The 24,973-nt window shown below is 39.2% G+C and overlaps 1 protein-coding gene across 2 annotated transcripts in view; it reads left to right on the top strand.

The window, feature by feature from the left end:
* ncam1a (neural cell adhesion molecule 1a) overlaps positions 1-21,938 on the top strand; it is a 241,725-nt gene extending 219,787 nt beyond the window's left edge. Inside the window, exons 15-18 of one of the 2 annotated variants that reach the window (XM_081391322.1) lie at positions 1,634-1,814; positions 10,875-11,073; positions 12,717-12,833; positions 19,049-21,938. In XM_081391322.1, coding sequence (XP_081247448.1) covers positions 1,634-1,814; positions 10,875-11,073; positions 12,717-12,833; positions 19,049-19,172 — 621 coding nt within the window. In that variant the 3' untranslated portion in view covers positions 19,173-21,938. Of the gene's footprint in view, positions 1-1,633; positions 1,815-4,049; positions 4,488-10,874; positions 11,074-12,716; positions 12,834-19,048 lie in introns of those variants that run through there. The other variant, XM_081391323.1, reaches the window with a different exon arrangement.
* The last annotated feature ends 3,035 nt before the right edge of the window (positions 21,939-24,973 follow it).

Here is a 24,973-nt window from a genome sequence, read left to right as displayed (position 1 = left end):
TTCAAAAAAAGAAAAAAAGTCAAATGTAATGATTCTAAAAATGTCATGTGACATAACAAAAAAGTTGTGTGTTGTTGTTTTTTTTTGTTTTTTTTTTCTAGCCAAATATAAATTAATTCGGAAATATTGGGGGGGAAATCACTCAACAACCTAATATTTCATAACCTGAGCTAATCTTGCCTTGGCCAAATTATGTGATATTTTAAGTAATTATTAGATTCCAAAAGTAGAAAGCGTTTACAAAAATTATTTAACAGATTTGGATAACAGGGAATTTTATAATGGTTACTTTTCTGAAATTAGACATCCTCGATGACGTATGTCGCATAATTTCTGAAAAGTAACCATATGACAAATGTGACGAAGCAACAGCCTCTGAAATCAGACCCAGCAACAGTGATGAGGGTCTGCAGAGTTCCTCTCTATGATATAATTTCCTGTTTATTATTGTTTTTGTTTTTTGCATGTTGGTGGCACCATATGACTTTAATTTGGCAGACATTTTCAAATATTATTAAGTTTTGTTAATATTTTCAATATTTATATTCTTTTCAATTATTATATTTATTTAAATGTTTATGCATATATTTATAAGTAATCATTTTAATGAGGCTTTTTTTCTTAAAGGGGGGGTGAAATGCTCATTTTCACTCAATCTCCTGTTAATCTTGAGTACCTATAGAGTAATATTGCATCCTTCTTATCTCCAAAAAGTCTTTTGTTTTATTATATTTTTAATTGAAAGATTGGCTGTACCGAGTCTTTCCGGAAAAAAACGAGCGGCTGGGGGCGGGCCGTGTGGGCGAAGCTAAAGCTGTGCTAACGCGCCGAGCTAACAACACACAGAGACATTTGTTCAACAGTTTTACTCACCGTTCCAACGCACGACCGCGAACCTTTATCATTGTGACTGCTTGATCCTTAAGCATTAGACGATCTGGGCTTTGTTTATAAAACAATCATCGTCGAAATGCAGGGAACAACAGTCTTGCACAACTCCGTTTATGCTCAGGAAAACAAACTCCATCCACGGGTGCCTTAACGCTGGGTTCTTTGGGAATCCGTGCAGGGTTGTCTTGCCCTGGCAACCAAAAACACACTTCTTTGGTGACACTGACTTCCCAAAAGCCGGGCAGGGCGCTTTGATGGCGAACTGCTTTCACTCTCTTGCTCTGTTTTACGAGTGCGCGCGCGCCCGCGATCTTACCGGAGAAGTGCCCTTAGGACCCATATAAGGAAATTCCGCCCTCTCTTACGTCAGACAGAGCCATACTCGAAAAAAACTTTCCGAAACTTGTGACAAACCGGAAGGACAATTTTTGGAACAAAAATACTCCTTCAAACGTACAACTTAACTTTTGAAACTTTGACCATGTTTAGCATGGGAATCCAACTCTTTAACAGTGTAAAAAACTCAGTATGCATGAAACAGTAATTCACCCCCCCCTTTAATTATTATTAGAATTAAATGAATTCTTACTTGAGAAAATAACATGCTAATCAGGTGTATTTCAAATCAATGTAAGTGTGGTGAATTGTATTTTTGAAGAAATTAGATCCAGACAAAAAAATAAATGCCATTGACCCATATGTACCATCCGTGCTTAAAATATGTCAAAATCTGTGTTCGTAGAAACATCGGCAGGAATGGAAGCCAGAGATCCGCCTGCCCAACAGCAGCGAGTACATGGTTCTGCGGGGTCTGGAGTGGAACACGGAATACGAGGTCTACGTTGTGGCCGAAAACCAGCGAGGACGATCTGATCCCGGCATCCTCTCCTTCAGGACCTTGCCAGAACCCACCGCCATCCCAGGTACGGCCCACCCCCTGACCCTGAATCACAGCCACTGCCAGCCAGAGCAGCCAACAGCCCGACCGCCTCACCCCAACCCCAGTTAACCCCCATCCCACTAGCAGGTCTTGTTGTGGATTACACAGGCCACCCTTGTGTCAATTCAGGTTGTGGCCTGACCTCCTCTAGAGAGTGATTTGACACAATCTAAGAGTAATAAGAGTGCAGAGGTATAAATGTCTGTGAGAGGTGAAGCCTGGCGACCTTTAGCTCCTCTCCAGAGCCCTGACTCCATCTGCCAGCCTCCCCCTAACTCTTGCAGCCAGCGTTATTGCTCGTCTCAGAGCGATTGCAGATGATATCAGTGGAGATGAGATTTTCTATTTGGCACTCAGGAGGCGAAAAAGCCACAGCAGGTCCGTAAAAACCATCCATCCCCTCCAACTGGGCTCGTTTGGTCTGCGCTCCGATGGCAGTGCTGTGTTTTTGTTTTCTTGTGAGCTGCTTCCCCACTGTAAAAATTGGGCCTTAGATCATCCCTCTCTCTCTTTCTCTCTGTTCTTCAATCTTTTTTTTCTCGCGGCTGAACTAAGGCTCAGTTCAGGCTCATTGCAGCAGACCGATTGAATTGGGCTGACTATCTGCCCGCTCTCAGTGGGGATGCATCCTCTGGTTTTGCATGATGACGCCTCAACAGGATTAATGGTTTAATGCTTTACTGAGGACCTAACAGGCATCTGCCGGTGCATGGCCAAGAGACCTGCTTTTTCTCATCCGCTTAGTGGGAAGCAGCCATATAGCAGTGGGAGCTTTGGATCTCGGAGCACTTGTGCAAGACAGGTTCAGATGGATAGAAAAGCTTTCCTTTGTCCTCTTTCCCATCTCGCCACACTTACACTTTGTAGAGTTGTTAACCTCAATGTGTAACATGTGGGAGTTTAAAAAGCGGCTTTATTTTTAGCCTAACATCTGCATTGCCTCAGATAGAGCAGCTGCCATTAGAAAAGCTGGTCCAAAACCAGCTGCTCAGACAGCGATTCACGCTTCCATATCGTCTTATTTTCGGACCAGTGTGCGTGAGGCAGGTCAGAAGCACGTGGAACAATCTGGGACGCTGTTATTATCACACGAGTTTGTCAGGAATTCAAATAGGGAGGCAGTGGATTTTGGTGCATGGTACAGGGAGCGGGTTGAGCTCAACCCTGGCCGCTAGACAAATGCTGAATCTCTACTTCCTGTAATCCAAATCTCCCCAGCTACAGTTGACATGGAGTAAAAGCTGTTCTAATACAATGCCCATTAACGTGTGTGCAGTTTAAGTAACATCAAGAAAACTTATTCAGTCATCCAGAACAGTATTACAGTGTATTGCATCATAACCCGTTTGTTTCACCTTGTTTTCTGACTGGGCAACATTTCCCTGGTGTTTGCAACTCAAAAAGATGAAAGCCTGTTTCTTTCCTAATTTTTCCTTTTTCTTGATTTTAAATTAATTAGAATTCATTTGAATGTAATTTTCTGGAAGCACTTGTTTAAAGTTGAAGTGTGTATTTTTTATTTAAAATAATATTGCAATACTTCTCTATCACTGCTCAATATGCAGAGACTACTATAAATAAGCCATTCGTAGATGGATTTTCCTCAAAAAGTGGAAACACAATTTCAAAACATTGCTCCAACATTGACCGACCGCAGATGGGGGAGTTTTGGGGACGCTGCTAGCTCAGAAATGAGACACTTCACCTTTAAAGGAAGATGTACCCAAATTTGTGATAAATTTTAGATATACAGGTAATGGCAAATACCAGGAAAGTTGCCTGATCCGTGTTTCTTGATTGTATGTGTCTTCGTGTCCCTTATCATTCCATATTTCCCATCACCTGGCTATCGTTGTCCTTTCATTCTCGTCTTTGCTGTCATTTGCTGTGCTTTTAACATGCTACGGCCTTCTTACTTTGGTTTTTACTAACTTGCTTGAACTTTCCTTTGATATTCTTTTCTAATCTTGATTAACCTTTCAAACTTATTTTTCTGTATTTGACCTATTCTCTGTCTCTCTCTTTTTTCTCTCTCCCGATTTCTTTCCCTGTTTTTTCCTTCCCTCCCTCTTTCCCTGTTTCTGTCTCCATGTGTAAAATCGGACATCACCGGACCATCGCATTTTCAAACGTTTCGTTTCCATTTTGGCCATTTGTTTCTTTTCCTGTGCACTGTCCCTGGTGTCTTTTTTTGGTGGTGTGGGATGTGTGGTCTCAGCAACCCTTGGCTGCTCCTCTGTGACGTACGCTCTCGTCACTCTCATGTTCTCCATGCTGACTGTGCTAGTGCTCTCATAAAGTGTGGCTCGCCAGAGGAGAGGAGCCCCGTCCACTCTTCAGCCGCACCCTTCAGTTTTCTACGCCTTCTGATCCTCTCGCAGGCTAAACAAACAAACAAAAAAGAATATCAGTTACATGTTATCGGAATTAAGCAGAGTGTTCGGTGCTTGTATCATTCTGTTTTCTTTTTTGTTTCTTGTCATTTTCAGTTTCTTATTAGTTTTATGTTTAAGCAAGGCAGCATTGGTGGGTTTGAAAATGTGTTTTTCAGACCATAGACTTTTGGGAATGTTGTAGAAAATCTTTCCCTATCAAGAAGATTGATGTTAATCTCGATATAATTATTCTAGGGCCCATTTAGGAGAAGTCCTTTCTGATCACCTTCATTAATTTTCAGTTTCTTATTTGTATTATTATTTTTTATTATTATTATTATTATTATTTTCATTATTAAGATATTAACTCATTTTGGAAGGGTGTTTTAAGGAATAGGCACCAAGTGTGTGTGTTGACATGAAACGTGTATTTTGTGACAAAAATGTACATAATTTTAGATGATTCAGAAAATATATACTTTCTGTAATGGACTTTTATTTACATTTTCTTCTCTGCTTCTTACTTGAAAAGCCCATTCAAAACTAATGCTTCTGCTGTTAAACTCATTCACGTCAATAAGTGTCATTTTCAACAGTGTGATTTAATTATGTTCTGTAATACATTTTTTTGTATACACATACCAGTATGGTGTCATGCAGTAATCATTGTAGGTTTTAAGAAAATATGGTAAGCTAGATGGATTGTTTTTAACAAACACAACATGGTTTTGAAATCTCGAAATCTCGCGGCAGCGGGTTGCATGGGACCGTAATGCGTGACTGTTTCATGTGTTTGTCCCATGATGACATGGTGCTCAGTGTCAGTTCAGAGGGACCCACAGAGCCTTTTACTTTTAAAGGGCAGTAGTGTTCTTCAGCACTTATTGACCATCTCTTCTCTGAAATGCTAAATTCCTTAAGGCTGTTTTTTCTTGCTTAGACGGGATTTAACATAAACGACCCCCAGACTGAATTTTAATGCGAAACCCACAAGCGTTCTTGTGTGCATGGCACCGCCTCCGTTGTAACCGTATCAATCAGTTTTGAACATTAGCGATGGACGAATACAGGCATGGATGCCGATTGACCTCCAGCCGACTGTCCGTATTAAAGAAGGTGGTGGTCAGTTTACATGTCAAAGGCTGCCGTATGCCATCGAGAGCTGAGATATGAGTGCCATTATTATGCAAGACCTATGCAGGCATTTCCTGGGAGGGTGTCGAGTTAAGTGCAACTAATGTAATTAAGTGTCATACATTAAAAAAAGCTCATATATAAGGCAGGGCTATGAAAAGAAATGGGGGTTGTTTGTTCAATAAAATGGAGTAGCATTTGTTTCCCATTTTGGAATGGATTCTCATGGTAATAAAGTGATGCGCCCCGGAGTTTTGACTCCTGGAAACGCATGTGCCAATCAGTTTGTCGGGCTCATCATTCATATCCAGGTGCGTTTCTGTCCTTAATCATTGTGTGTTGGTGCTAGGTGACATTTCATCAGAAAAGCAGCACCTCGTTTGGCCCGTCTGGAATGTTTGATGCCACCCTGGATGGATCATCAGCTTCGTTCAGACTAACAGAACCAGAGGCAAAATGAGCTGAGAATCCAAACTTGGCACGGGCAGAAGTGCTGCTTGTTCGCACTTATCACTGAGAGTGACTGGAGATGAAGGCAAGTGTCAAGTCTGGAGGTGAATAACCTGAGAGTCCTCGGAACAGACTGCACATTTGTAATGACCGCACCGCGAAGGTTAAAACGGGCTGCTAGCGATAAGTCACATCCAGCAAATGCGTCTGGAGCATTGAAACCGTAGTTAGTGATCTGTTGCAGATTTTCGCAAATTGTTAAAGGAGAACTCCGGTCAATTTTAACTTTGAGCTCATTTTTTTGTAAATTTGGAGTGCTGTCAATACAGAGAACAACAACAAAAATCGGTGTTGCCTACACCGTGTTATCCTCTTTTTAAAATTTGCACCCTGTTGACTTCAATGGGGCAAGTTTTAAACCTGCTTTTAGCCTCTTAACATCCTTGATGTGTCATTACAAGTGCACAGGTCATGTGAGTGATTCCTTCAGAGTGAACATGGGTGAATCTGACTGCAGTAGATGTGAAAGATATGAATAAAAATAATGTTATTTCAGCCAGCGCACATACCTGTATTTTCTTCCTGTTTTCGGTCGAAGTCCATAGTAATCGATTGTCGAGTTCACACGCATAGGTTTAGTACCTATGATCACGCGCGTGAACTCGACAATCGATTACTATGGGCTTCGACCGAAAACAGGAAGAAAATACAGGTATGTGCGCTGGCTGAAATAACATCATTTTTATTCATATCTTTCACATCTACTGCAGTCAGATTCACCCGTGTTCACTCTGAAGGAATCACTCACATTGGCTGTACACTTGTAATGACACATCAAGGATGTTAAGAGGCTAAAAGCAGGTTTAAAACTTGCCCCATTGAAGTCAACAGGGTGCAAATTTTAAAAAGAGGATAACACGGTGTAGGCAACACCGATTTTTGTCGTTGTTCTCTGTACTGACAGCACTCCAAATTTACAAAAAAATTAGCTTTATGTTAAAATTGACCGGAGTTCTCTTTTAAAGCTGCACATTTCGATTTCAATCCCAGTGTCTCTCTTTTTCTTTTTTCTTTTTTTACCCCATTATATGTAATATTCAATCAAAGTTTGGCAAATTAGCATGAGCTAGCATCTAACCCCTGCTGGTAGGTGCCATAACTACACAATTCAGAGGACAAAAGCCTATTTTTGCATCGACGGCCATTCAAAAGTTGCCACAAACTTTCATATATTATATTATATTACATTATATTACATTATTGCCTGTTTTCCATCAGCCAATCAGCATTGTCAATACATAATTTGCCTGTGGTTCTAGTGTGATTCTAGTCACATGACATTTACAGTTCAGCTCAGGTGATTGGCTAAAAAAATCTGTCCAGAATTGAATGCCTGTGATGAAGGTTGAATGCTAACAAATAACTTTGCCCAACCTCTTTGATTCAACCCAATGCTCAACTGTAACATGCACTTTCTTTGTTCAGAATGGGATAAGGTTTGGAATATGTGGAAACGGCTGGAGCATCCAGAAGACCTTTTATGCACAGTGCTGAGTCAGCAGAGCTGGGTGTTTTGGACCGGTGTGGGAGCTCAGTGTGCCTTTGTGCTCAGATGTGTGCCGTGATTTATCACACTTGTTAAAATGCAGACTGAATCTCAGGAAAACAACTGCAGCCCACTCCGCGCCCCAAGCTAGGAGAAGTGTTTTTGGCCCTCTCCTGGCTGGCCGGTAGATTAAATCTGTCAGCTCTACCTCCCGTTACCCAGCCTCCGATACACTTCCAAAGAGTGTGGTGACTGCTGCCATGGCTAGATTTCATCACAACGTCTACAGCACCAGATTACCTATCATACATGTTTCTTGGTTAAAGTTCACATTACATTTTGGTTTATTGTAAAAAATATATTTTATGTCTTGAGCAGAGTTTTCTGAGAGCAGTACATCATGTTTTGTTTTTGTTTTTTTTGTAGCCGCAGGTTGGGATGAGGTGTTTTTTTCTTTCTTTCTTTTTTTTTTTCTTAGAACAGTTTTGTCTAATGAATTTTTCCTCCAGGTCTCTGATAAGTGCATCCATAATTCATGATCTCCTTGATACATGTAGATGTGTTTTAGGTCTTTTGGGTGTTTTATATGGTTCCATCAATGATTTAGGACATCTCATTAGAGACAATTCATACCAAGCTGCCTAGAACTCGACATAAGCCTAATGGCAAATTCACTCAGTTTGTTCATCTTAATTGATGGTATGGCTGTATAGTATACTCATAAGAATACTTGAATAAAGTGCCAAATGAAGTGTTAGGCTAAAAATACACTAAGTTAGCTCATTTTTTCTAGCCCAAATATTACAGTATATAATCAAAGTTGTATGTAGATATATATATATTACTGCTTTTTTAACAGTAGATTTTTGCTTTTTACTTATCTCAGTTGTTTATATACACACATACTGTACAGTGCTATGCATAAGTTTAGACACCCATGCTAAAGTTGACTAAAAAGAGGAATAAAAAATCATCTTTTGGAAATTGAACTTAATTCCTTAAAACACAGGGTGCATAAGTTTGGACACCCCTATGTTAAATTCCCATAGAGGCAGGCAGATTTTTATTTTTAAAGGCCAGTTACTTCATGGATCCAGGATACTATGCATCCTGATAAAGTTCCCTTGGCCTTTGGAATTAAAATAGCCCCACATCATCACATAGCCTTCACCATACCTAGAGATTGACATGGTTTTATTTCAGTTAGCCTAATAGTTTGATTTGCATTGAGAGATGATCTTATGGAAAGTACTCCATGCCAATCTCTAGGTATGGTGAAGGCTATGTGATGATGTGGGGCTATTTTAATTCCAAAGGCCAAGGGAACTTTATCAGGATGCATAGTATCCTGGATCCATGAAGTAACTGGCCTTTAAAAATAAAAATCTGCCTGCCTCTATGGGAATTTAACATAGGGGTGTCCAGACTTATGCACCCTGTATTTTAAGGAAGAACATTTATTTATTTACGATACATTATTCATTCACAAAGAAAATTGGTGTCCTTTAAGGTTGGATTTTTCCTAATTTTTTTTTTTTTAAATGAAGGCATTAAGTTCAATTTCCAAAAGATGATTTTTTATTCCTCTTTTTAGTCAACTTTAGCATGGGTGTCTAAACTTATGCATAGCACTGTATATTTTATTTATTTGATTTGATTTTACTATTATAATCTGTCAAAAAGAAATGTGTTTACGTTTTGTATTGGCCTCATCGTCATCTTCATAATCGTCATCTTCATAACATCAAAGTTCTCTTCCCACATCTGAATCAAATATTTCAACACAGTATGATTTAATAGAGCATAGTGAAAGCATAGAAGAAGACTGAATCAATATGAATTGCCACAGGTATACCGATGTAGCATAAAGATCCATATAGTCGATGTTTATTAAACCGTTTTCATTATGCGTTTTTTTTACTGACTCAGACCATATGTGTCTGTTCTAGTAGATCCTGTATTTATCTTGCATTTTCATTGTGTAGCTTGTCATTCCTGGTAAGTAGTCTGTGTTTTCATGGTCTGAAAATACAGTTCTGCTTGTGTTTGTCCGTCTCATCTGATCCTTGTTCCTTTAACAAGGTGTTTTCTTTATTTTCATCAGTATGACTGTGTTTGCATATGTTTACGCAGGAGTTACCCCGTAAGTGAAGGCTCTAAAAAGATTATCTTCACCATTCCATGCCAGTGCAATTTCTCTGTTGAAATATGTGCATGAATATGAACAGAGCAAGCATTGTAGTTAATGTTCCGAACAAGACTGCTGAAGTTCTGAACAAAGAGACTTAATCATTTCTCTGAATAAGCATGCTGGGTTCATTTCCATGTGAGTAATGAATGCCATGCTTCAGAATAACACTGTATGTGATGATATGTTGTATACTGTTTTTAACACAGGGAATGCATCCCGTTTTGACAATCTGTCACAACCGAAACATCATGGGGGGAATTCACTAAGAATGAACGGATGGCGTTGTTTATTTGCACATGCTTGTTGTTTTAGTGATTCTGATTCTATGAAGCAATTATGCAAATCAGGTAATGGTGCAAACATGCCCACATAATCTGTGCTATTTGCATTGCGTAGTTTCTGATCTTACTAGGTTGTGAAGGGTGTATCAGACAACCCTGATCTGGCATTCTTGTCTGGAACTCTACAGAATGGTTTTACTACTGTGATCCAAGCACCTCTTTTTTAAAATGTGAAATGGACTGATTTACATGCATTTGGACATACGCCCGGTTATATTGCTTTTCTGCATCGCTTGATTATTTGATTCATTACTGCTGCTTTGATTAATAGAAAATGTACACAAACAAATAAAAATCTGTTTATCGCTCATGGAAGGCTTGACATTACCTTTTGTGAGGTTCAATCTAAAATAGTTCCTAATTTACATAGAAAGGAGGGCGTGTTTGCACTAAAAACAATGACTTGAAGGGGAAGTTCACCCAAAAATGACAATTCTATCATCATTTACTCACCCTCATGTCATTTCAAACCTGTATGTATTTCTTTTTTCTGGAATAAATCAAAAATGCCTCCTTTTTGTCCACATAATGAATGTCAATGGGGTCCAGTGACTTTCATTGTATGGAGATGGAACAGTTGAAACATTCCTCAAAATATTTTCTTTAATCTTCCTCAGAATAAAGAAAGTCATACATGTTTAGAAAGACATGAGGGTGAGTAAATGATGAATTATCATGAATTTGGTGAATTATCCCTTTAATTTAAATACAAAACAGCACATTTAGTACCTGGTTAACTGGATTGCTGGTGGTTAGTGAAAAAAATTCGCCCTTTTGTGGTTTCTATTGGTGTGTGCTGGTTTTATTCTTAACTGCCTTCAACAAACCAATCTCTACAACTTACTTTAAAGTAGTACAACCTATGTACAAAATAGATTTTATATAAATGTAATGTTTTTTCTAAATTGCGTAGATCACTATGGCACTGTGGAGACTCACAATTTAAAGCCTGGCATGCAAATGACATCTTTTCGATTTGAATTTCTCCTCTTCCTCCTTCCCAAAGAAACCAGCTCAGGTTTGGGCACCGGGGCTATCGTGGGCATCCTCATCGTGGTCTTCATCCTGCTCCTCTTCGGTGTGGATGTCACATGCTACTTCCTCAACAAGTGCGGCCTCCTCATGTGCATTGCTGTCAACTTCTGCGGCAAGTCTGGGCCCTCTGCCAAGGGCAAGGATATCGAGGAGGGAAAAGCCGCTTTCACGTGAGCCTGTCTTTTCCTTCCCCTCTCATGTGTGTGTTACCTTGTCCGATAATGCCATCCATAACCACTCTACCATCTTTATCGCCCCCATCAGCTCTACAGGAGGGCTTGAGGCAGGGCTGATTGTGACATATCAGACTCCATGAATGAGAATGATGTGAATATTGGCTCATGGCAGCAGTGTTAAGATAAGAGGAGAGGAGGAGAGGTGCATGCTGGTTATGAATGAGAAGATGCCTATGGTTACCATTGCTATTTTATAGCCATTGAAAATTCTGTTTCAAGAGAACCTAGTTCCACCCTTTTATGTAATTGTATTGCACCCATATACTATTTATAACATATAACAGTGCAATCTAAGTATATTTATATTTTTAACCATTTTTTCTGTTAGAATAAAAATAAATTTAGTTAATTGTTGTTGTTAAATTATCATTTTTCTTTACTTTAACTGGTAAGAGTTTCACAAATATGATACATAAATATAAAACATATGATGCTAAAAGTAGCAATTATCATGTGTCAGAATAAATATTCTTCATTTGCTCTTACAAAAATGATACATTTTGAGTAAAAATGACAATAGCCTTTTTAGCACCATATTCAATAAAACAATATTTTTTATGAAGTAATATTTTTTCTTTACTTGAACTGGCAACAGTTTCACAAACATGATATAAATGTATATAAAAACATGGTTCTAAAACTGCTGTTTATCATTATGTCCAAATAAAACAAATTTAAAATTTGCAATATAATATAATTTTTTCTTTACCTGTCCTGCCAGAATTTGTACAAAATTGCTACATTTTAAATAAATATGATAATAGGTTAAGCACCATATATATTTCCCCGCGAAATTTTCCGGCTTAAAAAAAACAAACAAAAAAAAAACACGGCTTTCCGTGTTTTCACTGTCATACAGTAGGGGGCACTATTAGGCATCTTCTGAAAGAGTACAGAATCTCCAGATCAAAAGAAGAAACAAGCGATAGCATATATAGGTGGATGAATATGTAAAATAAAGCAATCATCAACATAAAAAAAGCATATAAATCAAAACTGCCTAATGTTACCAAATGAATTGTTGACCCAGGACGAGCTATAGTACTCTGCAAGCTTTGGGGGGTGTTGATGGACTCGATCTACTCCATCTATGTTTTTGATCGTCATTTTAAATCCGATTCAGATACAGATTCATAGTCTTTGACAGAAACATGTTGCTTTTTGATAAAACTCCTGTTATTTCAAGTGTTGATAAAACAAAGAATGCAATGAGAATGAAATATGCTTTGATATATTGCATGTTCAGATATTCATACAACAAAATATTCTGGGGTCCACAAAACCTTTGTGAAAATGATCAAAAATGCTGGTGCTGGCTTTCAATAATTTTTTTTTAAAAATGCTGGCAGGGAAAGAGTTAACTCTATGACAGCTATAAATTAAAATAAATACACTTTGTGCAGAAAATAATGCCATGTGGTGCGAGACATACTGATTTTTTTAATAATTGTCAACCCATTTTAACTGATACTGCTAATTTGAACAAATCCTGTTCTGCTGTATGTTAGCCAACAATGTTCAGTGCATGTTTGTGAGCCATAAACCCTCTGCTAATCCTGGTGTGTCATCTTTTACAGTAAGGACGAGTCTAAGGAACCCATTGTGGAGGTAAGGACCGAGGAAGAGCACACACCAAACCATGAAGGAGGAGGCCCCACCGAACCCAATGAGACCACCCCTCTGACGGACCCCGAGTGAGTCCCTAAAAACACACACTCAATCCATGTCCGATCTTTTCTTTAGGTTATAAACATCCCTTTCAATGGTCTCTCTGTGGTAGTTTGATTCTTTAGATACTACACACTAGGGCTGCACAATTAATTGCAACGAAACTGCACGCGATTTGGCAAAGGCTGCAATTATTTTATGCGCAGCTTGTCAGTGCACAGCGGCTGATCAGTAATAAATACTGCTCTATCTGAACGCCAGAGGGCGCTCTCGTGCAGACACGCCAAATATGCCCCGCCGCAGAAGTAGATAACGCACATCATTCCAGGAGATCCCTATCGGCATCATACTATCACTGTAGCTGAATAAACAGAAGATTGAAATGCTTTGATTGATTAAACATGACTTATAAACACACGACTGCCTTATTCTGTGTAAGAAGCCACATCATCTCACTGAAGGATGCTCAACTGTCGTTAGGAAGTGAGTTTGGAGTAAAAGCATGTTATTAAATGTTGTCTTTTGTTGGACAAGAGGTTCAGAAATGCTTCTCATGTTTGGAAAGATGTTTGTTGCTTTTTCAAATGCACGTTATAAGTGACTCAAACTCATAGTGCTTTCAGATGGAGCAGCGTTTACAGAGTGATCAGTGACAAGCTGCGCGTACAAAATAATCGCTGCCTTTGCGATTTCAAAATCACGATAAGCCAAATCGGTTTAAGTGCGATTACATGGAAATTGCGATTAATCGTGCAGCCCTACTACACACCCGTCACTTTTTTGCGATTACCTAACATGGTATGTTTTATTCTGATATGCATGTTGGACTTACTTATGTATGTCTATTTTGCCTTGGCTTTCCTTCCCTCCCTCCTCTCCCCCACCTTTTTCTTTGTGTGGATCTCTTTTTCCCCCGTCTCTCCTCTCTCTCTTCCCGTTGTCCTCACAGGCACGCTGCTGACACCACAGCAACAGTAGTGGACTTGCTTCCCTCTGTAACCACTAACTCAGACCCCGGCACTGACAGTCCTGCTAGCGATAGCACCACCCTTACCTCGAGCACCGCACCTGCGGCCGACCCTAAAGCGGCCCCTAAACCTACTCCCCAATCCAGCACCCCCAAACCTAGCGTCACCTCTCCCACCTCCCCGCAAGCTGCTCCTGCAGCTGTGGCCCCTCTGGTGGACCTGAGCGAAACGCCCTCCAGTCAAACCTCAAAGTCCTTAGAAGCCCCCCAGCCGTCTGATTCAACCCCTGCAGATCTGGCCAAAGCTGATGGCCAGAGCCCGGCTGAGCTGGCCAATCCCCCCCAAAGTAAGGACTCTCAGGTACTGGGAGGAGCCCACCAGACCACAGATAGTGACCTTGTCAAGCCCTCCAGCGACTCCTCCAGCACACCGTCCGCACCCAACCAGGACGAGTATGGCCACCTCTAGATGTCTAGTTGTGTTTGTGTCCCTGTCCTTAACCATCTCCAACTTCCTCATCTGTTTTCTTCGTCACCCCCTCCCCTCCTCCTCGTATAACTCACTCTTTCTTCTCACTTCTTAATGTCTTATCAAAATTTCATCAGGTTCCTCTTGCGTCTTCAATCTTGCCGTATTCCCTTTGGTATTCAAATGAGAGACGACTTGGTACGCTGAAACAGCTTGCGCGGGTTTATTTGCACCTCAGTAAAAAACTGTTCAGGGACGGCGCTTCAAAACACACCAGCATTATGAATGTGTAAAATCGTTCTTTTGGTTGTGTGTTTCAGAGCGAGCTAATTGATTCCTCCATTATCGCTGGCAGAGCCTCACAATGAGACACGCAGTAGCAAATGGCACAATTCCACAGCTGATGATTTTAAATGATGGCTTTCAAAGCTGAAAAGGACAGTGAGAAATAAATTAGCAGCCTTAATGGTGCTATTGAAAAAATAGCATCTTAGAGAAGGCTAATGTATGATCATTGTAATTACATTAACACAGCAGACGAGGTGCAGTGTCATTTGTGGCTCCGTCGGTGAAATGGCCAACTTCAAGTGGCCAGCTGATGGACAAATCTATTCAGAAAAGTTATTATTGGTAACAAACACTGAGGGGGAAAAAAACAGCAGTGAAAAATATTTTCATTAAAGGTACACTATGGAGGTAAAATAACACTGTTATAAAACTACTGTACCTATTTTAAGAACGGAAGTTTGTAAAGAACAAAAAAAAAAAACTCTAAAACTACAATGTGATGTTTAATTATAGAGAAAATTACTTTTACTTCATTTTTAGATTTTAGATTCCCAGATGATCGGATTCAATAACAATCTCCAAATTGGTTTATTCTGTCCAAAATAATCACAGAAAAAGTGTGTCTGATTTGTCGTGTAAACATCATTCACGGGTTCAGTTCACTTTTTGCATATGATATTTAAAGGTTTGGGGTGAGTAAGATCTTTCTATTCATCAAAAAAGTTTGGAAAAAAATTTTCACAAAAATATTAAGAATATTAAAAATGTTTCTTAAGCATCAAATCAGTATATTCGAATGATTTCTGAAGGATCATGTGACACTAAAGACTGGAGTAATGATACTGAAAATTCAGCTTTGCCACCACAGGAATATTATTATATAAAATATGAATATGAAATATATTAATATATAAAATATTACATATTAAAATAGAAAACAGTTATTTTAAATAGTAATATTTCACATTACTTTTTTAAAGCCGAACTCGGCAACTCTAGCGAACTCTAGTCACTTCTTCGCTGATTTTCCCTTTTGTTGTCGCATGTTTTCCCCACGAGCTCCCCCTACAGCTGTGGTGGGGCGTATATTTCACAACACAGTCGTAAAAAACTCACTTGCGGCGGCCTCCTCCCCCTCTCTACCGCTGCTCATGTGCGTTTGTTTTGATCGGAGCAAGCCAACTGTATCGCGTGGAGCTATGTCTACCGAGGTGGGTAATCTGGTAATACATCATACATGCGTGTGTGTTTATGTCGAATTGCCGTAAAGCAATTTGTGTTTCGCGCTCGTTCTCGTTCTCGCTTTCGCTTCTCACGAGACTTCCAATTTCTATCTTGCCGGGACGGTAGTGAACAAGTTGCAAGGTTGGTTTTCCGCCTGGGAACGCTGGGGGGAGCGGGGAAAGTCACCAATATCACCAGAACAGGTTGTTTAACCATCCAAATGATTTCTAGACAGTTTTATTAAGTTAAAAAAGCTACCAAGTTCTCCTTTAAACTTTTTTATTTATCAAATAAATGCAGCCTCTGTGAGCACAAGAGACTTCTTTCAAAAACGTCCTTACACACCCTAAACCTTTGATTTAGTAGTGTAAATATGCAATGGCCTGCACCACAATAATAAACCAGCAATCTTTTGTCACTGAAAACGATGTTTTTGTGAAACATTGTGAAGACTTATTTTGTTGATCCAAATCTCAAACAAATCTCTTGAATATATTCCAAAGATTATCTGCCATGAACTTTGGCACATCCGACCTGGACTTGTTCTCCATCTGACACAACATCTGTGTGGATTTGGTGCATGAATCTGTGAATTCACCACAAAATGTAGCAACATTTGCATCATATCAGTCCCTCTAAATAGCAGTGGTTTCATTCTTTCATTGGTGCATATTACAAATCTAAATGAACATTTCACATCTGACAGATTCAGTCCTGCTAGCTTTGTGGAAGTGCCAAATGGACCCAGAAGTAGCGACGTCTCCAGACTCGCGCGAATCAGCCTCCTCAGAAGCAGAACGAGGAGCAAAACTCTCTCGCTCGGTTGCAAAGTACAGAGAAAATCGGCTGTTAAACAGTCAGCCAAGACTTCCAGCAGGGAATTAACGGGAGCATGGCGTTTGTTAAATATTTACCAGAGGCTGTTTTCCCCACTTCCATTTGTGCTCTGTAGTTTGCACGTTCTATGAATGGCCCAGCCGTCCCAGTCAGCATGTCAGGCTTGTTTTCTCTCTCTTTCAGCTCGGCTCTCTTGTCTAATTTGAGCCGGAACACTCCAGGGAAGCTGCCTCTCATTGGCTGCCACCTGGGCTTATTGGCTCCATCTGTAGATATTCAACTACCTGAGCTCTTCCCTGGTTTTCACAGAACCTGCAGAATATCAATGGAACTCTCATGGTGTTGAGTTTCCCCCCTTTCAAGAATGAGGGTTTGCTCTTTTTAAAGATATTTCGCAGTGGATGCAAACTGACAAATGACAGATCGCGCTTGTCCCGTTCTTCTAAGGTTTGCTCGAAATGTCAGCTCACTCAGAAGGAATGATGATGCTTTGTGTCTGCCACAGTCGTTCGGCGGGACCCTTCACACTTGGCCGCTCTTCATAAGAGCCCAGAATATGATCAGATAGCTTTATCGTGATGAGCGTAACGACACGCGGGCGGGCGGACAAACGGCGCAGACCTCGGACACGGTCAAAGCAGCCTGCTCTTGTGTCGTACCACCAAGATCGTGTAGATTGTAACGCGAGACGGCCTCACTCCGCTACGCACATTCTCTTTTTCACAAAGCCTCTCTGTGACTTTGCCGTATCCGAGAGAGCTCGACGCCGCCACCGTTGGTCCCACGCCACCGCGTGAAAGAAGCTGCCGGCTGTCCGGGCATGTTTGACGGATATAATGAACAGTCATTCACAGCTGATATCAGCCCTACAGCAGAGCAGGTGTATTAAAAATAGGACTGAAGGGAACGTGTTAGAAATGCGACAGGGACTGTCCCTCACGATTCCCTGCCAGCAAAGCTCATCTTTAATTTTCATGGTTCATTATGCATTTATGAATGATTTGGCACACCAGTACAGTCAATTCCATTACAGGAATTATCAGCCCTCGGAAAGAATCAGCCTACTGCGAAATAATTTAAGTAAACTTCTTTTTTTTTCAAGACCCAGTATGTGCTCTGTCAGCTCCCTTGAGAACAAATGTCTATGTGCCTGTAAAATATTCAGTAATAGGCTGTTTGCAGCTGATGATTTTCATTTATTTATGATTTATTATTTATTATTATGCGTTTTGCTCCAGCCCGGCCCCAAGAGACAAGTGCTCTGTGTATCAACAAACTATTACACAGGCAATAAGCGCAGAGGGAGAGGTTAACATTTATTTTGTTTATGAGGATTGTCTCTGCAGCAGATGGGCAGCTCTGTCCTGCTGTTACTGTCCCAGCCAGCTTTATCTTACTCTATATTATGAATCACACCTGCATGCACTTTTCCTCTGTCTTCATACATGCTCATGAATAATATTTGATGTTAGCGTAAGATAACCAAGCAGATCCTGTGAGCTGTGAAATCGATTGGCTACACTAAAGTCTTGTCCCTCAAATCTTAAAGGGACATTTCACCCGAAAATGAACATTTGTTATCATTTATTCACCCTCATGAATGTCAAAGAAGGTGTTTAATCATGTACTTATTGCTCTTTTCTATACAGTTACACTGACTGGAGAATGCAGCTTTCAAGCTTAAAAAAAGAAGCATCATAAAAGTGATCCATATGACTCATTCATTATACACACTACTGTTCAAAAGCTTGGTGTGAGTAGGGATATTTTTATTTTTTTGAATGAAATTCATACTTTCATTCAACAAGGATTAAGTGACAGTAAAGACTTGCATTGTTACAAAAGATTTCTATTTCAAGCAAATTCGTTTGAACATTCTATTCATTAAAGAATCCTGGGGGGGAAATGTATCATGCTTCCACAGAAATGTTAAGCAGCACATCCGTTTTCAACCTTGATTATAATAATAAGAAATGGTTTTTGAGCATATAATCAGCATATAAGTATGATTTCTGAAGGATCATGTGACCGACTCGAGTAATGACGCTAAAAAATCCGCTCTGCCATCTTAGAATTAAGTATATTCAAATAGAAAAGATTTAATAACTGTGTTTTTGTTCAAATCATTGCAGCTTTGGAGAGCATAAGAGACTTCTTTCAAAAATATCAGAACAGTTTAATTCATTGAACCGATTCATCAGCAAGATTTGACTCATACCTTCACAAATCAAGACATTGCTTCTTTCATTATATTGTATAGAAGGCCTAGGATATTTTCAAAAATCCATCTTTTGTGTTCCACTGAAGAAAGAAAGAAACTCATTCAGGTTTGGAAGAACATGAGGGTGAATGAATCATGACAGAACATTCATTTTTGGCTGAGCCGATCCTTGGAAATAGTGTAACGAGAGGAAGACACTGCTGATGAACTTCTCTTTTCTGTTCCCCCTCCCCAGTGGAAAAATCATTGTAGATGACAAAAGCAAAGCGCCAGAGACAGAGGTAAAGAAAACTCCGGCGGAGGTGAAGACAGTCCCCAACGAAGCCCCTCAGACGAACGGCAACGAGAGCAAAGCGTGATCCGGACTGGGCGAGCGCACAACAGTCGCAGACAGACAGAACCACACCACCACCACCACCACCACCACTTCTCAAAAACAAGGGTTTCTTTCTTCAGTGTCTTTGAGTTCACAGAACAAAACACGTCTGTAGATGTATAGAGCGCCTAAAGAGTTTGCGCACATGCCTTTTATTTTTTACTTTTCCTTTGTTATTAGTATTGAAACGTGTCTTTCATAAACGCAAGAAGGAGAGATTCTTCAGCTCTAGTCTCAGTCTCCTCGACCTCAGTGTCTTTCAAAGATGTTCAGTATGAGAAGTTAATCACAGTGAGGAACCATAGATTTTGCCTTCACACATTCAAACCACAGTGCTGTTTCAGTTATGTTTCGTCTTATTACATGCAGTATTGCCATCGTTATTGTCTGCCACATTATAATATTTTTTTGGGAACAGTTTTGAATTTTTACTTGTGGTTAAGTAATGTACAAAAGCAACCGCTATTTTATTTTATTTTATTTTTCACATTGTTTTTTTTTTGTTTTCTGAGTTAGCGATAGATTTTTAGCATGCTTGCTTTGCCGAATTATTTTTCCATATGTCCTTTTTTTGTTTGTTTCATTCCAGCTCTGAGTGTTTACAGCATTTTACTCTGATATAACACGCCGTTTGCTTCTCTAGCAAAGCCGACACAAAAGATTACACAGCGTAGAGGTCTGAACTAGCGGTTAGGGTTTTACAAATCGCCATACTCTTTCCTTATGCGTTCTTTCTTATTACAGCGCATCCCATTTCCCCTGAACCTTAGTGTTTCTTCCATTTACTTCAGGTCTTTAAAGCAAGATTTGAGAGTCTAAGAGGACTCCCGCAGTTATCCTCGCTTAAAAAATGTCAAGCAAAGTCCTTTAAAAAAACATTAGAAACAACCCGGAGCTCTTAGATATGGATCGAACGGCTCCTTTAGAGAATTCAGTACAAGCATTGCTGCTGCGTTAAATACAGATACAGCTGTTGCACTCACGGCCTAACTAAAACACCAGGCGCACTGCAGTGCGTAACGCTCACGAGACGTCCCGTAAGATGTCTGCCTGTTGCTCCTCTGGCATTTGCCCAAATATTAGATAAATGTTGCATTAAAATGATCCGTGCCCCTTTGATACTGCTAAAAAATGAAAATGTTTTGATTTTTATTTTACTTTTGTCATGTCTTAAATAGTCAAATTCTTGTTTTGATTTTTTATTTAAGCCATAGTACTCCGGTGTGGATCGTAGCATAAAGATATTCAGCCTGACTTTTTTTTTTTGTACAGTGTTTCTCATTCTTTAGGCTGCAAGCTTGTGCACTGTGAATGCGTGAAAATCCTAGTGTGAATACAGTGTGTTCTTTGTAATAGAATAAAAAAAAAACACGTTTCCATAGGTTGTGAAAGCCGTAGCTGTTAGTTCAAATGATGTTCATCATGATAAGAATAAAAAAAAATATACAAAATGTACAAAACAACAACAAAAACCACAGTGGCAGCAGAAGTGAAATACGAACACAAAAGGAGTTGGTGCCTTCAATATAAACATCCTCTCGTATGCAGGCCTGCGGTCTCTGTGACAACATACCCCGACGCTGTCAGATGGTCCAGATCTGTAAACTGTGAAAATAATAGTTTTGTTTTTTTGCTCAAATGTGTCGTCACTTGGTCTTTTGGGTCTGAGGGTGTAAATGGATTGTGGTTTTCTTCAAATTCTCAACAACTTGCCTCTATCTAACTGATGCAAAACAAGACGTATATATATATATAGGCCTATATATATATATACACACATTTATAAATATATTCACATAGAAAACTGTCTCAATGCGTTTTGTCTCATATATAGGCGCCCGAGGGTTTGCCTGCTCACCCGCCATTTAATTCCAAAATCACTTGTTCATCCCATTCGGTGAAATGCCTATTTTTAAACCTGAAATAAGCATGCGATGTATTCTGAACTGGATGTCATTGGTGTTAAGGTTACCGACTGAATTGCTAACTAACTGAAAATGTCAGAGCATTATTTGTTGTACATTTTTTCTGAATGTCAGTGAACTCGTCATTCGTACGTTCACTGTTGTCACTTTTGCTTTTACATGAAGTGCTTTCATGCCGTTGGGCGGTAACACGTTTTTAATAACTTTCATTAAGTCGTTCGACATCATGTAACAAATCCGTAAGTTCACGAAACAGATATATAAATAATCGTTTCATGACATTTCAAACTCTTTGAATGTACGTTTGTGTTCTGTTAAGCATTTGTAATGTAATTATTAATAATGAAAGTTGTTTGAACGTGTTTCCAGCAGGATTCCAGTTTAATAAGCATCTGAGAGGCTTGTACCGGGAAGCATACAACCTCTTGTGATCTCTCTCTCTCGAACGAAAAAAAACAAGCTTTTGATTCATGCTGCCATTTAACATGGGACCAATTTTACTTGTACGTTTACAGTTTACCGTCGCAATCATGCCACTTTAAAGACAAAAGTCTGTTCAAACGATTGTTTCCGAAAGCATTTTATCTGAGCAAATTACACCTGTTTCCCTCATCATCTCGCTCTCATCTCAGACCTTTATAAGACATCCATCCCTTCATACCCTACGAGAGGCCCTTCTCGCAGCTAGGCCTATACAGATTTTTACAAATCAAATGTCACTTCCACCTCTCTCTCTCTCTCTCTCTCCCCCCACTGCCACTGCTGTAAATACTAACCAACAACAATATCTGACTTCATTCTGTCAAAATTCTTGTGTTCAATAAAATGGGAAAAATATTTGTCTGTTTCCACTGTATTATTTCACATGCGCTTCTGTTCTCTGCTGGATAATGGCCATTGAAACTTTAGGACATAATGAGACTATTGTCACTGTTTTCATAAGCGTGTTTCATAAATGCATTTTAATAGTTTCATAACTGTTATTTTAGCATTGATACTAATATAGTAATTATTCATATTTTGCAGTAGCTTTCATTTTTTTATATATTTCAGCTTTAGTAATCTTATATGTGCTTTTGTCATTTTGTATATATTTCTTTTTAGCTTTATTTTTATTTCTGTTTTAGTAATGTCAGTATTTTAGTTGCCAAAGCAACATTTTATGTACATTTTTATTTTATTTCAGTTAATGAATGTTTTTTTTTTTAATAGTTTTAACAACACTTTATATAAATTTGTTGACTGGATTTTAAAAATGGTTTAATATGTATGTGTTGTGCTGTTTAGAATTTGGCTGAAAATCCTAAAATAGGCTGTTTTATTGTGACTACTTATCCCCTATTGTGTGACCTTGGGGCACGTTGTCACAAAGGTCAACGTGTTTAATAAACTGTGTGTGTGTCCTGGGCAATTACAGAGGAAATGTTATTTTTCACATTTCAGAAGCGGATAAACTTCTATAATGGTGAATGAGAGAATACATTAAATATATTTTTGTGTTCCCATTTGCTCAAAATAGCAAAAGAAAAACTCTACAATAGTGTTTTCACAACGTTCACAAATAGGGGGGAAATAGAGAGAGACTGATAATGGCAGTCAGAAGAGAGAAAGATGTCAATTTGATCACAGCCGCTGTTTTAGAAACACCTCACCAGCAGCCTTAACTAGTTTTTGCTTTATTAATACAGTATATACTTTTTTCTGGATATACCCCGAAAGAATGGAAGTGAAATGTGACAACATGCCCCATAGGTGGGGTACATTGTAACATGTGAGGGGCACATTGTAACATGACATATGACAGCTTAAAATGTTATCTGATCTAATACAAAAAATATACAAGACAAACTAAAATATTTTCTAAATAAAATACAATTAAAAAACTTTTTCATATAAAATAATGGCAATTTTTAATAATTAAATATGAACTCATTTTTTTGAGTTTTGACTACGATAACAGGAAAACACAGCTGTACAGCATAGTTCAAAACAAAAAAATAATTAGTAATTTTTGAACATTGAATCTCAGTCTTTATTCACCTTTTTCTCACGTTTTCTCAGTAGAATTAATAAAAGTATAGAATATAATAGCATATTTATTTCTGATAGGGGCACATTGTAACGCAGTGTGACAACATGCCCCGCCTGAACAACTGGGATTTAAACCCTGCTAGTTAGCGAAGCATTAAAGAACTATCTCAACTGTTAAATAACATATTGGAGATTAAAAATTTACAACGTAAATTAAATTACGTTGTGCCCCGCGCTCCCCTAGTACATACATTTGAAAACGAGTCATAACTATAAAATAAGTTATGAATTTAAATGCTGTTTATGATTCTTTTCTCAGAGTAAAGGAATAAGGAAGGCACGAGCGCCTCATCGCCACCAGAGAGCGCACAAGACCACGTTACTTTGACTTTCAACACATTTAAAGAAGCTCTTGATCTGAATTCTTGATCTTGAAGCTTTAGTACCGGTGAATAAACTACAGTAAAAGTAGTTCATGATTTGCAATTTGCGTCTAGAAAGCCACATTTCTCAGTCAATGTACAATCAATGTATTGTGTGGTTCTCTGATAATCTGGTAATTAAAAAAAAAAAAAATGAGGAAATACACTTTTTGCTTTTTATGTGGATTCATTCGCTGTTAATCTCCGTCAAGAGTCCACATTTGTACTGGGTTGAGCGTATACGATATGATCCTTCATTGAGCATTTGCACTTGCACTTTGTTGTCCACTGGGTGGCACTAAAGCATCGCGCTAAATCATGTGTCGCAGACTGCCCTTTGACTCACAAAAGGCCCGTTTTATTAAAAACATAAAAGCAGTGTTTTGACATATTTTGTGTATGTTTACCATATTCGAACAACGGGTCTGTTTCACCTCGGATCCAGTGAAAATGTGACAGTAAAATAGGAACTGGATGTAACATCGCTTTCCTCTTTGGTTAGTCCAGAAATCTGCTTCTAATTCAGAATGGCTTTGATTAGTTGCCTGTTTATGTAACATAAACAAAGTTAAAGGCTAGAGTCCAAGATCCAAAAGAGTTAGGTAGGCTGCAAACTTTTATCAAATATCACGCTGTTCTTAACTATGGAACATCATCCTATGTCATTAGCATTAACATTCACTGCTTGGTTTCTCATTACAGTACTTTGTTGTTGTTTTTGCAGCTAGATATAGCACATGCATCATCACAGTGCTCACAAATGGAGCTCCTCTGTGACTCAGGAGTTTCTGAGGTCTGGTCGTCATGCTGGGAGGTATTCCAGAAAGCAGATTATGTGACACACCTGTATATTTAAGGGTAAGCAAGCAGATAACCTAGGCTTTTGGTCTAAAAAAGTAACTTTGAGTAGCCATAGCAACTTATGCTCTGAACATAACCTGCTCTGGATCAGGTTCTGTTCCAGGATTAGTTTACTTCAGTGCTATCAGCGCATGCGTGCAACCTATATGAGGACTCCGGCAGGCATACTGTACCCCCCTGGAGAAGATGTTGAGAATAGTGTAGGTTTGATCAACGCCTCAAATGAGTTGTGACCAGAGTTGTATAGTTCAGGGGTCAGAAAGTAGAAGTCCTGCCATATGTGTATTCCACTCAACTTTATTAGGTAACCCTGTTCAGTTGCTTGTTAACACAAATATCTAACCAGCCAATCACATGGCAGCAACTCGATCTGCTGAAGTTCAAACTGAGCATCAGAAGGGGGAAGAAAGGTGACTTTGAACGTGGTTGGTGCCAGATGGGCGATCTACTGGATTTTCACGCAATAGGGTTTACAGAGAATGGTCAGAAAAAGTGAAAATATTCAGTGAGCAGCAGTTCTGTGGGTGAAATGCCTTGTTGATGCC

This window comes from Scardinius erythrophthalmus, assembly GCF_964197995.2.
Source record: "Scardinius erythrophthalmus genome assembly, chromosome: 17".
Taxonomy (NCBI): domain Eukaryota; kingdom Metazoa; phylum Chordata; class Actinopteri; order Cypriniformes; family Leuciscidae; genus Scardinius; species Scardinius erythrophthalmus.
The sequence above is the reverse complement of the archived record's forward strand: the minus strand, read 5'-3'. Positions and strand labels throughout refer to the sequence as shown.